The 17,297-nt window shown below is 36.7% G+C and overlaps 1 protein-coding gene across 1 annotated transcript; it reads left to right on the forward strand.

Annotated features, from left to right (window-relative positions):
- The first annotated feature begins 3 nt into the window (after positions 1–3).
- On the forward strand, positions 4–9,611 carry Bbs4 (Bardet-Biedl syndrome 4). The gene is made up of 10 exons (XM_076781938.1): positions 4–562; positions 1,039–1,181; positions 1,264–1,376; positions 1,851–1,945; positions 3,407–3,569; positions 4,684–4,837; positions 5,406–5,528; positions 8,119–8,290; positions 8,817–9,010; positions 9,440–9,611. Exons 1-10 carry the CDS (start codon positions 478–480, stop codon positions 9,533–9,535), a joined length of 1,338 nt encoding a protein of 445 aa, XP_076638053.1. The 5' UTR covers positions 4–477; the 3' UTR covers positions 9,536–9,611.
- The last annotated feature ends 7,686 nt before the right edge of the window (positions 9,612–17,297 follow it).

A 17,297-nucleotide genomic window follows, 5' to 3' on the forward strand; every position in this document is an offset into this window, starting at 1 on the left:
CGTAATTTTTGTTATCACTCCGATGGCGCTACGTGTCTTGCACAGGGTACTTTTGTCATGGATTTTGATTCAAGGACCGTTCTTTTCTAATTTCTAATTCTCTTTCGCGTCTCTGCTAAGAAATTCTTTGAATTGATTTTCTAAGCGAATGTTTCTGAAGCAAGATCCAATCTTGTACTGTTACATTTTGGTTCGTCAGTGTCAGAAAGATTGTAACAAATATCAGATTCTCTTCAGTTTATGTTTGAATCAAAGAGTAAGAGAATATGATTAACCGCAACGAGGTTTGTCTATGTTGTTTTTGCAGATAAAGGTAAACCTTGTAATTATTTAAGATACTTCTGTGTAAACAGGACTTTAACCGAGGGTTGTCATGACGAACAACAGCAACAACACACCGCTAGATTTCTCGATTAACGTTTGCACGATGGACAGTTCGAAACATATTCGTGTAATGATATTTTTGTGTTCCTAAGAATGGCTAACAATATTCTTAGTAATGGTCGTATTCAACAACAAACGACTGTTCCGCAACGGGCGAGAAATGATACAGGGAAGAAAGGTGGTTTTTCTTTCGTTTACATGCGTTAAACAAAACAATTTTTATTTTTTAAAAATTTTATTAACAATATACAGGAGGTTAGAATTGAAGTTTAGCTGTTCAGACTCTCAACTCAATATATAATCTAATAATTCTTGAACCAATTAGTTTTATTATTCTCCAACTTTATTAAGAACGAAAATATATTTTGTTACATAGTCACCGATAATCTCGATAGTATCTCCGATAATCGGTCGTTCGCGTAATCGAGATCCGGATAATCGGTTGTCCGATAATCGACGTTTTGTCGTAATATCGTCAATTTCACGGCATTAATCATGGTATACGGAGGCATTAGAGAAGGAAAGAAAGTAGATAATTAGAATAATAAAGATTTTGTCTCTCTGCATTAAGGATCGTAATTCAAATATGTATTCGTTCACAATATTCGTGTGCCTGTAATATAATATGTTGCTGGATTTTCATTGTCGGTACAGCGCCGGAAATACCAGCGATAGAGTGCAACAATTGGTTGCTACATCGCCATTATACGCGTCACGAATACAAAACCTGTAAAATCCTGCTCGATCAAGAATTGTTGAGATCGAATGGACACAATGAATACGCCAATTATTTGAAAGTAAGATAAATAAATAAAAGATTAAGCTTGATATTGCATTTTAAGCAAATTTAAACACGGAAGTTCTTCTTCATCTTTATAGGGTTTGATACTTAGGAGAGAGGGAAAAATTCAAGATTCCTTGAACTGCTTCCAGGCGGCGTATAATGTTAATTCGACGAATGTTAATAACGTCAAGCAAATCGCCAAGTCGCTGTGAGTGACTTATTATTTTTGAGATCTATTTAATTTTCTCCTTTTATATATTTAAGAGAATACAAATTTTATGACATTGTGCGCTCTAAAATAGACAAGTATCCTTCGAAAGGTCTTGGCATGCAATTTTACGTTTTTGGGGTTATTTTCGGTTTAGAAGTTACCAATTATTCTCTGTTAGAACTATGTCAACACGTATATATGTAAAAATTCGAAATTATATATTTTTTAAATGAATTTACCGGGCATAGTTTCATAACAAAAGAGAAAAATGAAATTCAAAAATTGTTCCGTTTTAAATTTAAATAACGAAAGTCACAAAATAACTGCTGGTTACTTGTTCATTTTATATTCGTTAAAAAGAATGTATGCACGTTTTAAACGTTTTAATATGAACTAAATGGTTCCATGTTTTTTGTAAAACAAATTCATACTCGTTAATATTAATACTGATAATTTAATACTATTTACTAGTTTGATAATGGGCAGTCACAAACGCGCGATCGAAGCGTACTCGGAAGCTGAGAAGATATCGACTGTACCGGACTGGGAAATTTATCTAAACATAGGTGAGTCACCATTGCAGCATGCTGATTATTTTGCTTAAATTAAGAAAATCGTAAACTGTTTTGTAATGAGATATTCCGTAAGTATGTTTAGTGATGTTTAGAGTATATACAATATTTTTTTTTAACATAACGTTGAAAATATAATTCTAAAATCGTTTGTAGAAATATTGCAAAGTAATGAAGATACGCAACGTGTTTAGCAACAGGTGTCCGAAACTTTAAGGGATGGTACTATACAGGGTGTTCGGCCACCCCCGGGAAAAATTTTAATGGGAGATTCTAGAGGCCAAAATAAGACGAAAATCAAGAATATTAATTTGTTGATTGAGGCTTCGTTAAAAAGTTATAGAAACATTTCTGGCCACACAGTATATTTTCGATAAAGAATTTTTTTTTCGAAAGTACGTAGGATTTCAGGGTTATGTGTATTCACCAAAAATGTTTGTAATTGACCCCTGCAACTAAAAATAATTTTTTTAGAACGATTTGAAATTTTTTAATTTAATTTTTTAATAACTTTTTAACGAAGCTGCAATCAAGCTGCAATCATTTTTGTATTATTTTGGCCTCTAGAATCTCTCGTTAAAATATTTTCCAGTGGTGGCCGTGCACTCTATATACTAAAGTAAGGCGAAAATCACGAACGACGAAATTGCGTTTCAGAGTTATTAATTGCTAAAAATATGCATAAAAGGCGCAGAAATGTGACATTTATACTACCGATTTTGCGCGTGGGTAACAATTGTGTAGGCGAACTTATATAAAAGGATATTAATCCTTTCTACTGAACGACCCCGTACGGTGGATTTTAATAGATCCTTGTGGATTTTAGCAAGGAGATTGGTACAATATTATACAAGATTCATTTTATGTATTTTATAAAATTTTAATAAGAATTGTAATGGTAGTATTTACTGTTTTATTTACTGTTTCGGACTCTTGTTGCCAAATAGTTTGCAGTTATTTTACGGAAATGGTTTGCAGTAGCGATTAGGCGCGTGTGGTGTCGGAAATAATATCGCTATATTTACTAGCATAATACGGTACGCGGTAAACAGTACGTATCTGCTAGTACAAATTATCTGTTAGTAAATTATAGTTACCATTACGTAGTTGCAATACTGTAACCAACAAAATTCTATCGAATACAATTCTGACCACTGCTGATTGAAAATTTCAAACTTGTTGTTCCCGTTAGCAAAGTATCTCGAGAATTATGTATTTTGAAAAATGTGATTACAAGATAATTGCGTTTAAAGTTTCACGCACGAATGTATATACCGTACAACTTTGTTAATTTTGTGAATCCAGCATTTTTCGTCGTTAAAAATGATTTTTTAAAGGTTTTAGATCAAAATTAAGAAAAAATCTAATTTGTGCTATTTTTTTAATGTTGGAAATTTTGTTACCGATAAGATGTACATAAAACTATAGGTGTTATAATGGAGTGTTATTTTTCAGGCGAATGTTACGCGAAGCTGAATCAACTTTACGAAGCAAAGAGGCACTTGAAGAGATCGATCGAGTTGACGAGAAACGAATTACCATACATTGCTTTAGCCAGAGTCTGCATCTTGGAGGATCACGTTACCGAGGCTCGAAACGCTTACAACGCAGCTCTAAGGTACGAATGGCGACAGTGTTTTCCGTTTTAATGTATTCCGCGATTAACGCTCGCATGACCTCGCTTTGTGCTTAAGAATTTCATTCTGCGCCGCGAAATCGTCGGCTTGAACGTTCTTATTTACGATGCGCTTGTCGGTGTATCATATTCCGTCTCCCGTTGCAGATAAAAAATACATCTCCGATTAAGAAAGATGCATAGCAAACAGTAATGAACAGAAGAGATATGTAATTTGCCATGGCGACGATTACCTCGTACTTTTTATGACTTCTTGAATAACGCAAACGCGACGGATGCACGATATCGATTATAAGTTTTGAAATTATTTCTCATTCCGCTCGTTCGAAGGTGACATTATTTTTTTATTCGCACGGCTATTTGTGCACCATTTAATTCTCCTTGCTTAATTGTTTAATTACACCTGCTGATACACAGTCGACGAACGCATATTCGAAATTCGTTAGACAGAGTGCATTAACGAATTCAACGTTGGTATAAAACGATTCAAGCATAGTTCCGCGTGTAAATAAATGACAATTGCAGTTGTTTGTTTTCCGTTTCCAAATTTCGCTGTTAACTGTACAATCACATGTTCGTTGTCGATGGAATTATTTTACTTTATCGTTTAGCCTAGGTAAAGTGCTCGGGATCGATAAATGCAAATCGTTCTGCATACAAACGAATGGTAATTAATTTCGAGAAAAACTTAATTATATTCCTGTTTAAAAATACACTCGGCTAGATAACGCGGATAATGATTTCCACGTGCACCGTGGTATTATAAATACCTACACAAAGCTTGTTTTAACACTGAAACAAGTTACAATAGTTTTCAATTAAGTTTCTTTAATTATTTACGACTCGTATGAAATGCATGAGCTCATTTTTTTTCGCGTATTTGTTGGACGGTGGAAGAATCTATGGCGTCCAATTGTTCATATCATGGCGAGAAAAGGCTATGAAAATATTCAGGCCACCTAATTCCAGTGATCGAGTAATCGGGTTATCGGGAGATGCAAATAACCAGCGAGAAATTCCATCCGTTGACAATCACGAAAACAGACGAACCTGTGATTTGCTCGGTTTTTTTTTTATTTTCTTGATTTTTTTCCAGCGGGAATCCCGAAAGCATCGAAGCCGCGACCGACCTTGGGCTTCTCTATCTTAAAATCGGCGACGTTCAACGGGCGTTTCAACAATTTGGAACAGCCCTCGCTCATTCCCCGGATTGCACTAGAGCGATACTGCCGATAGCTTACGTGATTCAGGTGAGCGTGTAACCATGCTCGTGGTATGCCAGGCACGACTTTGATTCGTGGATTTCAAGGGATGAGAAATTGTTTCCGCATTACGGATGATTAATTCTTCGTTCGTCTTTTCCATTAGCTGTTGCAGCTTTACGAACACAGAGTTCCCGATGAGGGGAAAATTTTGCTATAAAAGTATAGGGGATGTCCCAAGTGCAGAGTTTGAAAAGATTCTGAAAATAACTGTTTTAAACAACCTAAAAGTCAGATCATATCGTTTCAAATTCGTTCCATAAATGTTCAAAAGGGTTGCCGTTGCGCAACAGAGTCACCAAGACCAGGGACCATTTTCGAAGACTCAATTTCTTTTCGCTTAAAATGCATTTTCGTTAAATAAAACACTGATACACCGATCCACTGGTTACGAACAAAGTACCTACACGTTTTGGTGTAAAGTATCTGCACCGTTGTTGTAATCTTCAAGAATTTAATTAGAGATAGTCGTTCGTTGAGGTTGTGTATGTAGAAAGGAGGGCGGGAGGGCAAGAACTTTGTTCGACAGGGCTAAAATGTTTATCGTGCACTTCAGAATCACCAGGAATACGACGTAGCATTGTCGAAGTACAAGCTGGCTGCCCAATCGATCCCGGAATCGCACGCTCTATGGAACAACGTTGGAATGTGCTTCTACGGCAAGCAGAAATTCGTTGCTGTAAGTACTTTTTCGCGGACGTAATTGTCTATGACAAGGGTGGGGAAACCTTTTGGCATTGGAAGACCACGTGCCACTTTACGGATTCTTAATAAATCCGTGCACTTTATGTTTGGTCAATTTTGCCAGACCTTAAATGTAAATTGAATGTAGAAAGTATGTTTTTGTTACTAGCGTTCCCTGTAGGTAGCTTGATACAATTAATGAAAAGCAAATATTATATACGAATGGGATGTGTCAACCGATATTGTACTAACACAGTATCTTGTATACTTAATCGACCCAACGAATGTTCAAGACTAACGCATAAACTAGTGATTAATACCATGAAAATGCATATTGTGGTCGAAAAAATGGATTTCTCTCGCATCGCGAATATCACATAAAGGGAAATCTTTATAGCTTCCTGCAGTACCACTACGATAAAATGAACAGCTTTACTGTTCGGAGCTGAAAAGAACTGTCCCGTGGGACACCATGATATATGGCGAACGTTTCCCGACTTCGTCTGTGAATTGTTTTTTTTTATGTCTGGCTTAGTTTTTGCGCGTTGGGTCGCAATCTAAATTCAACACCGATCAATGGGAGAGACTTTTTCGAAGTCTGGCTTAGTCACGTGTCCTTTAGGGAGGGTCTAGAATTCCGACCAATGGGACGCGTTTCTTCTAAAACAGTTCTCTTCGATTCTCAACAGTGCAATTCTGTTTCTGTGTAGAGATCTACCTTCAATATAATAATAAAGCCTCTAATTTGTATAATGAAAGTTCTACTGTACCTTCGGTTCCGGTACGCCGTGGCCACAAACATGGAAGATTAATAGCTTAAACCAGTTTTTCCCCTTACGAGGACGTAGAAATTGTCGAATCGGTGTAGACTTTATCCGCGGCGAGGTGGATCTGCGCAGACTGTCGGATTTAACAGCGATAATTAATTTAAAGTCCATTAAAGGGGACGCGGCAAAGGAGTTTTGGAATGACAGTTGGAACACACTTGTGCCCCGGAGGAACTCAATTAAAGGACAAGACAGAAACGTGTAATGCACCGATACGAGGTGCAGCCGGGATGGGAGAAAATCGGTAAATGCAAATTAAGGGCTGGGTATTTCCTAATGAAGCGCAAGCCATTCTCGAAGAACGCGAATCCGTTATACCAAACAAAGTCGATTCTAATCGGAATTCAGCCTGGGGGTTCGGCGAATCTCTAACAACAGACAGCAGCTCATTGTCTTTTTTATCAGAATCTGAACGAGACGTTAGTGAAAGAGGGATTTGCAAAATGGGGTGGAATCTTGATTATCCTTATTTAGTCAAGGGACGGGATGATTAGATACTTGAACAATTACGTTTTAATGAAAAGACTGCTTACTGTGAGCGAAAGAGAACAAATGTTGTGACAGTAATTGAATCTACGTTCTAACTTCCTGGTCATTCTTCTTTTATTTAATGACCGTACTCAGCATAATGAGAAAAGAAAAGTACAATGAACAAGGCAACGAATAGTAAGAAGTACTAATAATATAATCATATAATATGGAGCAAAACTTGTATCAGTGTCTACTTCGATAACAACAGGACATTTTTTCGAATAATTCTCAACTTTATTTAGAACTTAATAATAGAACGTTGAAACGTTATTTGTAATATGTATTTGCTCTACTATTTGCTTTATAGTGGGACACTTAAGTAGCACAATGTAGGTCGATAGCCTGTATTTTGCAGAAGCTTCTTCCCCCAATTAGTCGATCGCCGAGAAAAATTCTCTTCCCTTCCAGTAATGTAACGTAATAAATAGAATCAGTGCGAGTTATTCAATATTTTCTTGATGGTTAACAGACCCTTTGCAAGGTAGATGGTTCGCAGAGAATCTATGAATCCGTGTTTGAGATGCAGGAAGGAGCCCGTACATGAAAGTTTCTTAATCCGCTCTTCCATTATTCCACAGGACCTGGCTGCTTGTTAGCGGGCCAAGACGCCAAAGTCAAGTGGATTAAATTCAAAGCTCGGCTTTAGTTACCGTGTCGTTGATAAGAAACGCGAGTGAAACTGTTCGATAAGAAAAAAGAGACATACGGCATCACGCATTCGCGCTTCCTTTCGACGATTTAAAGAGGTTCATCTATTTTAAACGTTCAAAAACTAAATCACTTTCCTTTCTATTTTCTTGTTCTTCTATTCATCACAAATGTATTTTGAAATTAATTATTTCAAAGCAAAATACTTTCAAGCATTTTGTTTAACGTTTCGAACCAATTTATTTTGGTCTTCCCCGGAAACTTTTGTTTCTCTTTAAAATTGTTTAGGCTAAGACACTAGTAAGTCAATCACGACATTTTTAGGCTTCTTAAATTTTATAACTCGATCTCGAGAACGTTGCGTTTAATAACCAATTTGGCCTCTGAATCTGTTGTATCGTGTCGTTTGCATAATCCGGGGCCGCCGTTTGGTTCGCCAATCCAGAATTACCGTCTGCATCGGTCTATCTCATTATAGTTACGTATACGTATTTGTGCAGCGACTATTTCGCGATGTTTGTTGATCGAGATACGAGAGTTGCAGGACACATCGGTTTTAATGCTCTAATTTACTTCCAGGCAATTAGCTGTTTGAAGAGGGCTCACTATCTGAATCCAATGGCATTCCTGCCTGCCTACAATTTGGGGATGGTTTTTCTAACTACCGGACAGCCCGCTTCGGCTGCAATTTATTTGTGCGCCGCGGTCAGTGCTGATCCGAAGAACGCTATGCCATATCTTCTACTTGGACGTAAGAACGTTCTTCTATATCTTTGGAAAAAGAATTTTAATTGTCGTTCAATCACGAACAACCTTTCTCTTATTACACTCTATTAATTTAGGTCATCTAATCAATATTATTCATAATTTCCTATTGTTAAATAAATTTTTCTCAACTTCACGCGATATTAAATGCAGAGGAGGCATTCTGGCGACTCGCTTACGGCATTAATTCTAAATTTATTTTATTATCAATGAAAATTCCATTCGCTGCGTCGTCTCTTTTCTTTTCCTCAATTTCTTCAGTTCTTTCTATTCGTTCGTACTCGTTATGAAGCCATAATTCGTGGAGAAAACGCTCGGCCAGCGAAACGTGCTTGAATTGAATTTACAAAAAAGAAGCCAGAAAAGCCTGTGCTTGCCGACGTGAAGAAAGAAAATAGGGTGGCGCGTCATTGTCGCATAAGAAATTTTAATGGCATCGATTTTACTTCCTTCCTATTGCCATTTACGGAGTCGAATAACGACCGTGATAAAAAGTTTAATCGTTGTTGCAGTCGCTTTGAAGCGTTTAGACGATCTGGAGGGGGCTGAGAAGGTATTGCAGAAGGCCCACGAATTGGCGCCGCAAGATCCGCTGGTGCTAATTAATTACGCGATAATTCTGGAGGCTTTGGGTAATACAAGCAGCGCTGCTGAATTTTTAACTGCACTGAATGATATTACGGCTGTAATCGACGTGGACGACGAGGCGAGTTTTGAATTGTCTTTGCTTATTAAATTTGTCTATATTTGAATACTTCAGTCATGATATAATTGCCAATAGACGTATAGAAAAGATAACACGAACGTTGATTATATCTTTTTACGAGATTGGACATTAGAGTTGTTAAAAGAAATAAACTTCTTTTCATAGTCATTATGTTTCTAGCTCTGGAAAAAACTATTTCATTAGAAGATGTAGAAGTTATTGTACTGAAAAGTATATAAATTATAAAGTTTCGGATTTGTATAGACGCTACTTTACAAATACTTCAATTAGTCTACTAATTTGAGGTTTTACTGTACGCGGATTTCTGTTATTCCCATTTGAATATTAAACTATTTGAATGGTCCCAGTCCTAGTTCCGAAGTACCGATTCAAAACAGTTAGAATGACTTGTCCCGTTTATTTTTGCAGATAACGCAAACTGCGAAGAAACTATCGTCGAAACTCCAACAGGAGAAGGCGTCCAGTAATGAGAAGGCGAGAATCCTTAATGCAGACGAAGTTTAAAACGGTTCCGCTGGTCGTCGAAGTCAGGAAATCTTGAACAATTTCCCTAGCAACGAATAAAACTCATTGAAACGTATTCCGGCTACCTTTTTTCCGTTTCAACGGTTTCAATGCGTCGAAACGATCGATTCGTTTTACAAGGTTCGCAGTCTGTAATGGACACGGACAAGGATGCTCTTCCAGCATCGATTAACTTTCATCCCTCGTGTTTATAACGGGTCCTTGCACTGTCACGTCTCGACGATGTTCTATACCTCAGTCTTCCTCGTTCAGGAGTCCACGTGTCAAGGAGATTCAGTTTTCTCATTTCAAGTTGTTCTGAATGGCCGTCGTACATTAATTCCCCTGCCCCCGACGGATTGCATTCGGAAAGTCTCAAGGATTTACGAGGGCCGGCGTAGGTGGATTACCAGGTTAGAAAACTTTGATGAAACAGCGTTGTTTCTTTTAATTAAATACTTTTAATGTAAAACTTACAATTGTTCCTTGCAAATTAAAAATAAGAATCAAAAGCAGGAACGAACGATGGCGATTATTATCGATAAATGACGAAATTATTAGTCAGAATTTTGTCGATAATTATGTCGTTTGAATTTAATTAGGCAATGACAAATAATTACGGTACATGTCGATGTCATGGAGGTATATCAATGATTGGTAAATCGCCCTTTCGATGTTTCTCCCGCGATAAACTCCACGCAATATTGCATATAATCCTTTTCCTCGTGAACTGTGATTACAAAATTGATAAATTATGGACGTAATTAAACGGTTTCGTGGTTTGCTTGGCACGACGCGGGCAAGTCGCTTCAGTTTTCTCCGGACGATCTATCATCCGCAACATCAGCTTTATGCAACTCTGATAAAGCTTGCGTGCGTCTTAATTAAAAGTTTGAGGAACTTCATTGTTGCGTTGTTTGCCATGGTTGATTTCATATTTTTCAATTGACGGCACTATTAAATTTCGCATTGCGTTAAATTTAATTGTTTGCATTGCGATTAAAAAGTGAAAAATGGTGGAAGTTGAGAATCAGTGTGATTTTTAAATAAATAAACGAAAGAAGAACTGTGCAAACTATGTTGTTCGAATATTACTTATCTTTACGGTATGTATGATACATTTATGATATTTTATTAATTATTTACTACTGCAATAGAAACTGTTTAAATATATTAAATATTTATTTAAATATGTTGAAACGTTGAGTTTCTAATAAAAACCACTTTAAATATTCAGATGTCAAATAATGTCTATTTTATTCAAGATATCATAAATGTTCCACGTGAGTATTAAATTGAATTTCAACGCGTCTCAAGTATTCTCTACGCCTTAAATATTAAATTTTCAAACTGAAGCTGTCGCCTGGATCTTTGTTCGCATCGCCGCGGAAAGTCTTTAAAACGCTTTAACACATTTTCCTGCATATTTCCATCGCATCCGTCAAACCGCGGAGGAAACGCCCGTCGTTTGAGTATCTCGCCGAGCGTATCCATCGTGAAAACGTCGTGACAACAGGAAATTGACGCGTAGAATCAGGTCGAAAGTCGTTCCATGCGTTCTACCTTCGACGTCCTCAAACTCGGACGGTATGAAATATGTTTCTAGTGTTGGTTTTCGGTCGACACGTCGGATTAAGTGAAATGGATGAACTGGTGATACACAGCATCCCTCAAAATATTAATCATCAACATACGGAGCATCGCAAAGAAATATTTACAGACTTTGTGTCGATTCAGCGTTTATTATTCGATGCAGTGTTCCTTAAGAGTGTTATTATAGTTTTTACCTTTTACAATGTTTTCAAAAGTAAAAAATAATTGTCATGTTTCCGGTTCCAGACAAGGCCCCCTTAACGAAAGAAGAAGCGCATAATAGGAGTACAGTAGAGTTCCGATTATCCGGCACCTGGTTATCCGGAATGTCCGAATATGTACCGGCATATTTAACCTGACTATTCTTCGGTAAATGTTACGGATTGTATTTCACACAAACAAAGAAGTCACAATCGCATGCATCCAGCAGTGACGTCGACACTGATCAGTTGAATTGTATATATTTTATTTTTTATTAATAAATTGTATTACTATATTACCCATGGTTGTGTTCATTAAAAATCAAAAACTAATTTTTAAGAAAAATTGACAGGGGGTAGGTGCCTAAATATTTCAGCGAAAAAAAAATTTCAAATCGTTTTGAAAAAATTATTTTCGGTTACGGGGGTCAATTACAATCATTTTTGGTCAATAGACATACCTTCGAAATCCTAACCATCTTCAAGAAAAAAATTCCTTATCGAAAATATCATTTCTGGCCAGAAATGTCTGCCCGAATTTGCATGCGAATCTTTAAAACGTCATAACTTCTGAACGGATTGGACGATTTTAATGTTTAAAAAAGCAAACTACGCGTATTTTGGTGGAGAATATGTACAAATCGCAAAAATATTCGAAAAGTTGGTCCTTGACTCCGCAAAATGAGAAAAACCCTATAAAAATAGTCCAATTTTCAAACAGCCATAACTCCTACAATTGTGAATATATTTCAATGAAATTTTTTTCTGAAGTAGAGCTCATGGGTACCTACAAAAAAGTATTAGACAACTTTTCTGTAGGGCGTCAAACAAAATTACTACAAATGAAAAAGGAATTTTTAAGAAAAATCGACAGGGGGTAGGTGCTTAAATTTTTCGACGAAAAAAAAAATGTTTAATTAATTCTAAAAAAATTATTTTCGGATGCGGGGGTCAACTACAATCATTTTTGGTCAATACACATACCCCCGAAATTCTGCTCACTTCCGAGAAAAAAATTCGAGTAGGTACTGAAATTTTTCGACGAAATTGAAAAGTTTCAAATCGTTCTAAAAAAATTATTTTTAGTTGCTGGGGGCAATTACAATCATTTTTGGTGAATAAACATGCTCCCGAATTCCTACGCATTTTCGAGAAAAAAATTCCTTACCGAAAATACAATGTCTGACATTGATTCATTCCCCTGATATTTAAAATATCATAACTTCTGAATAGATTGGAGGATTTTAATCTTTCAAAATGCAAACTACGCGTATTTTGGCGAGGAATATATAGAAATTCCAAGAATGTTGGGAAAATTATTCCTTAATCCCGTCAAGTGGTTTCTAGTAAACTCAGTTCTGAGTATGCCAGATAATCGGAATTTTACTGTGTTTGAGAAGGTTTTTGCGACTCTTGTCTCGGCCAGAGTCGAGCAAATTTTATCCATAAATAATGAATAAATATGTTGGATTGGTTCGTAAATTAACTTCGTAAATTCGAGTCTATCGACAGATATTTTAAACCAACGTCCAATCGTGCGAAACCGCAGCCAAAAAACTAGTTTACTAGCCAAATCCAAAGTTTGTATTCATTATTCGCGAATAAAGTTTGCCCAACAGCCGATCCCAGCCTTGTTTCCTATACCCAATAGTATCAATTTACGATTTTCAATTTTTCAGCGATCCACGAAGAGACGAGCGATTGGCACTCGCCAATCTCGAAGGACCTGAACTGATCGTGGGAGTCGAGGGACATGCCAGAGACGTTCAAACTTTATCGCGTGACGATGTCGCGGAGTATCCTATCTGATTTAGCCAAGACAATTAGTTTAAAGCCTCTTGCAAGGAAACTGTAGCGCACGCAATAGGATGCACAGAAAGACGAGTGGAACACTGATGAGAGAACTCAATTAGGAGAGACGACAGAACGATACGTCGTCGCGAGATACTAAACGAGGGGACTGGCAAATCGGTGAATACAAATTCTTTCTTTACGCGACGATAGATAAACAACAGTTGAGCATCATAGAGAAATATTGTCCTCATTTTTCACCTAGGATTTATCAAAAAGTAAATCTTATTACAGAAAAAGAAAGTTTTTTTTCTATATGTAATGCTTTCTATTTATATACCGGAGTCTTTGGAACAGAGAGAGATCCTTTAAATTCTTTGATCTCTGGAAGATCTTGCGACCACATAGCCAGGAACTTGATTTAGTTAGCGAACAAGTTCAGTTACAAGCTCTTTCTTTTTTCCATCTCATTTTCTGTAATAAGTTTCTATCAGACTTTGTCGCTTTGTAAGATAATTGCCGTGTCACTCATGAAAGCATGACAGACTAATAACTGACGTATAAGATTACGAGTTATATTAGTACGAATTTGTGGCAGGTTTTAATAGAATCGATAAAATGTCGTAAAGTTAATTGAGCAAATTTATTGAAAATAATATTCCTTAAAATTAAAGTCACTTTGCGCGGTAGTTTGCAAGAACGTTATGAACGAGGTTGCGGTGTATAAAACACTGTAAATCATTGGCTGTTTCATATTTTTCCTTGTTCGCGATCAACACGGGAATCTTTTTTTTCCGGGATATAACGTACGCAAGCGTTCAATTAAATTTATGGATTTCTTTATTAAGTTTTCTATATAATTAAAGGGCGTTAATAAATAGTCTTAATAACACGGTACAGGTGGGCGGCCCTTAATCTACTTGGACTTTCTAGCGAATATACCGGTACCAGTCATCGTGTTAATTGAGTTTGGAGTTCGTAGGACTTGGAGTTCCGTGAAACATCGAAAACTTTAATTACACACAATAGTGTAGGATACGTGAATTTTCATGGAACAGCTGCGCTAGTATACAGCAATCTATACAAATAAAATGCAGTTGTGTCTGTTGTGTTATTGCATCATGGAGAAAATTGCCGGAGGGATCACGCCGAAGCTTGAAACGTGTACAGGGTGTTTATCTACCGGAGGTAAATATTTTATGGCGTAATTCTGCAAGCCAAAATATAACAGAATGGAAATCAAGAATGACGAAATTGCGTTCGAGCCTCCTTTTTATTTTTGACGTATAAATATTGTATCAAACATTTTTTTCAACGGAGAAACACGTTTCAAGGTATCGCTTACGTTTTCACTATCGCAAATAAAAATATTCTTTGAATGTATCACATACGTATGTGTACGCGCGTTTTAATGGACATGGATTTCAACGAAACTTAAGACTTGATTATTTTAGATATATTATCTAAAATTAGATACTTTTCATATGCATGTTCGCTATTTGTTAACATTTGACCGTATCTCCCTCACAGTTGATTTTAAAGGAGAAGCGTACGTACAAATGTTATTGGAAATTAAATCTGAAACCGATTTTATTTCATACACAATTTCAACAGAATCGTTAGTAACCAATATATCGATCCGACCTTTCCTACCTTCGGTTCTCTGGTGTCCCAAAAATAGAATTAAAAACAAAAAATATTCGGAAGCTTCGAATAAATTAGTTAATTATAATATATTCGAATTGCAAACGATCTGACGATTGAATCTAATCACATGTTCATTAATTCATCGAAATAACGTTGAATATATTCAACGTAGTTTGCATACGTCGGTGGTTGAATATCATTTTGGGCGACGATCAGGTTGCACGAAGCGAACGAATGAAACTCACCAAAGCGCGGAAAGCGAGAAAAAACCCCCAGGAAACGCAAATAAAAATGAAATAAATATGGTAGCTCGAGTCGGTGAAAATGCTTGTGTATCTCGAGATAACCGTACATAATATCCAAGGGTTTCGTCTTCGCTCAGAAGGGACGAGAACTCGAGACTCCAACTGGCTAAGCAAGGCCACGTTTCGATCGTGTTACGCGACAAATCTTTCTAATTGCGATCGAGTGTGTTGCACAATAGAACTCGAGTTTCTGGTTCATGAAGGTACTTTATCCAAATATAGTCTAAGAAGTTACTTTATTTATAGTTCATCCAGGGTCAAATACAATATCGCCATCGTTATCGATTTAATATTACTCAATTAAGAATTGGAAAACTTAAATTAAAGATGTTACTTGGACTTTTTATTATAAGGTAGCCATTTTCTGCACTTTTAGCTCTTTGAGATAAATATGACGAATAATTAATCTAAAAGCATAACGTAGAGTAAAGAGGAGAATACGAAAGACTAAACTTTTTCATATATTTTCCCCCGTTAATGGATTTTAATTTACAAACGAAACGCAAATAGAAGTTCGTTCACGGGCGTGTCTAAAATTTCTACTCGTTATTCGTGAATAAAATCTCATTGATTTCAGCACCTCGTTGAGAATCCCTTGTATTAGAATTTGTTTAAGCAACCCCCGAATCGCAAAGGTGAAGCAATTTCGGTGGATGGAATCGATTTTCGATATGGACGCGGAAGGGAACGAAATTATCATGGTACAGCGATCAAAAAACGTCTCAGCTTTTCTAAAATGTCGGTCTTTGCATATTCATCGGAACAGAGAAACATCGAATGGATCGATCGTTTGCATAATTGTGTAACCATCCGCGAGTATGTAACCGCAAATTCTACGGTTGCGATTATAATGGCCGCGCTTCGTTGTTTGCTATGATGAGAAATAAATTCGATTATTTCCAAGCAATTACCGAAACAAAGTTCACTTTGATCCCAACGATTTTTCTTCGATCACTCATTACGGATAGTTCATGATTTCTTTGCGTTTAATTGCTCTTCGAGTTTAAAAGATGTTAACGGAGGAAATGAAGCAAAGGTTCGCATGCTTTATTCTTGATGAAATTGCTCGAACGTTTTTTAGTTGCTCTATCTTTCTTTTTTACATTCACCTTTAGACCCGGAGCGATCAAGGGGCGAATTCTCGATTAAGTAAAATCGAACTTGTATTTAAAGAGAAAACAAAGTAAGTAAAAGAGCTCGACGGAAGAATCGACGACAGGAAACGCGTGTCGATTTCTTTCTCCCGTCTCTTTTTCATTTGGAAATGTAATAAGTCTCGCGGAGTTTTATCTGAGGTTTATAAAACATGGGCGGAATTTCTATAAAAATACCATTATTTACAGTCAAAAGTTCATTTATTGAAACGGTGTAGCGCATAAACAAACTCGCGTGTTCCCGTTTTAGAAACAGAAACATTAAAATGCCGACTTTGCGTACAAATCGAGTGAAATCACAGATGGTCGGATTTCGCCCGGAAATATTTTGCAAAAATACGAACTAAAGCGTGAATTACGCGTTACGGAGGAGAAAACATTGAAAGCCAATGATCGATACGGAAACGTTTATTCGTAATCTCTATAAATGAATGTTTCGTTAACGTGTACATCGGAACGGACAGATTTTTAGCTGGGCTCAATAGCTAAAAAAACTCCGCCTCAATTTCCTCTTGCGATACAAAATAACAGAATAATTTATTACTGCTACAGTTTTCACTCGTTTATTTACAGTTTACTCGTTTATTATGTTTCGTACGGTAATACCTAGATCTACGATGTTATTTTGCACATTTCTGCTACATTAATTACATTAACGCGTTTATAATACGGTGTTCAGGCATTAATAAATCTTCGGCCCGTTTTCGTAATTCTTAATCGTTCGTTGTTAAGTGTACGACATTAATTGATCGACCGACGAAAAGTTTCGTTTCCAATCCTGCCCACGCGATAAATAACAAGAGTGCTTGTCAGCTTTCCTTATCTTCTATTTGTGTGTTAAACGCACGATCAAGGAACGAAGAAACGTTCGCGTTTAACTATAAAATATTTCATAAATAAATTATATAACAGCCGCGACGCTGTCGAATATGCGTCGAAACGCGAACCACGAGGCGGTACCGTTTAATAACAAATTCCTCCATATTATTAGAACGACATCGAATCGTGTACGCAAATAATAGCGTACAAACAGTGATGAATCATGCCGCGGAATCGTTTCTGCACGTTTCCG

This window comes from Colletes latitarsis, chromosome 14 (genome assembly GCF_051014445.1).
Source record: "Colletes latitarsis isolate SP2378_abdomen chromosome 14, iyColLati1, whole genome shotgun sequence".
Classification (NCBI taxonomy): Eukaryota; Metazoa; Arthropoda; class Insecta; order Hymenoptera; family Colletidae; genus Colletes; species Colletes latitarsis.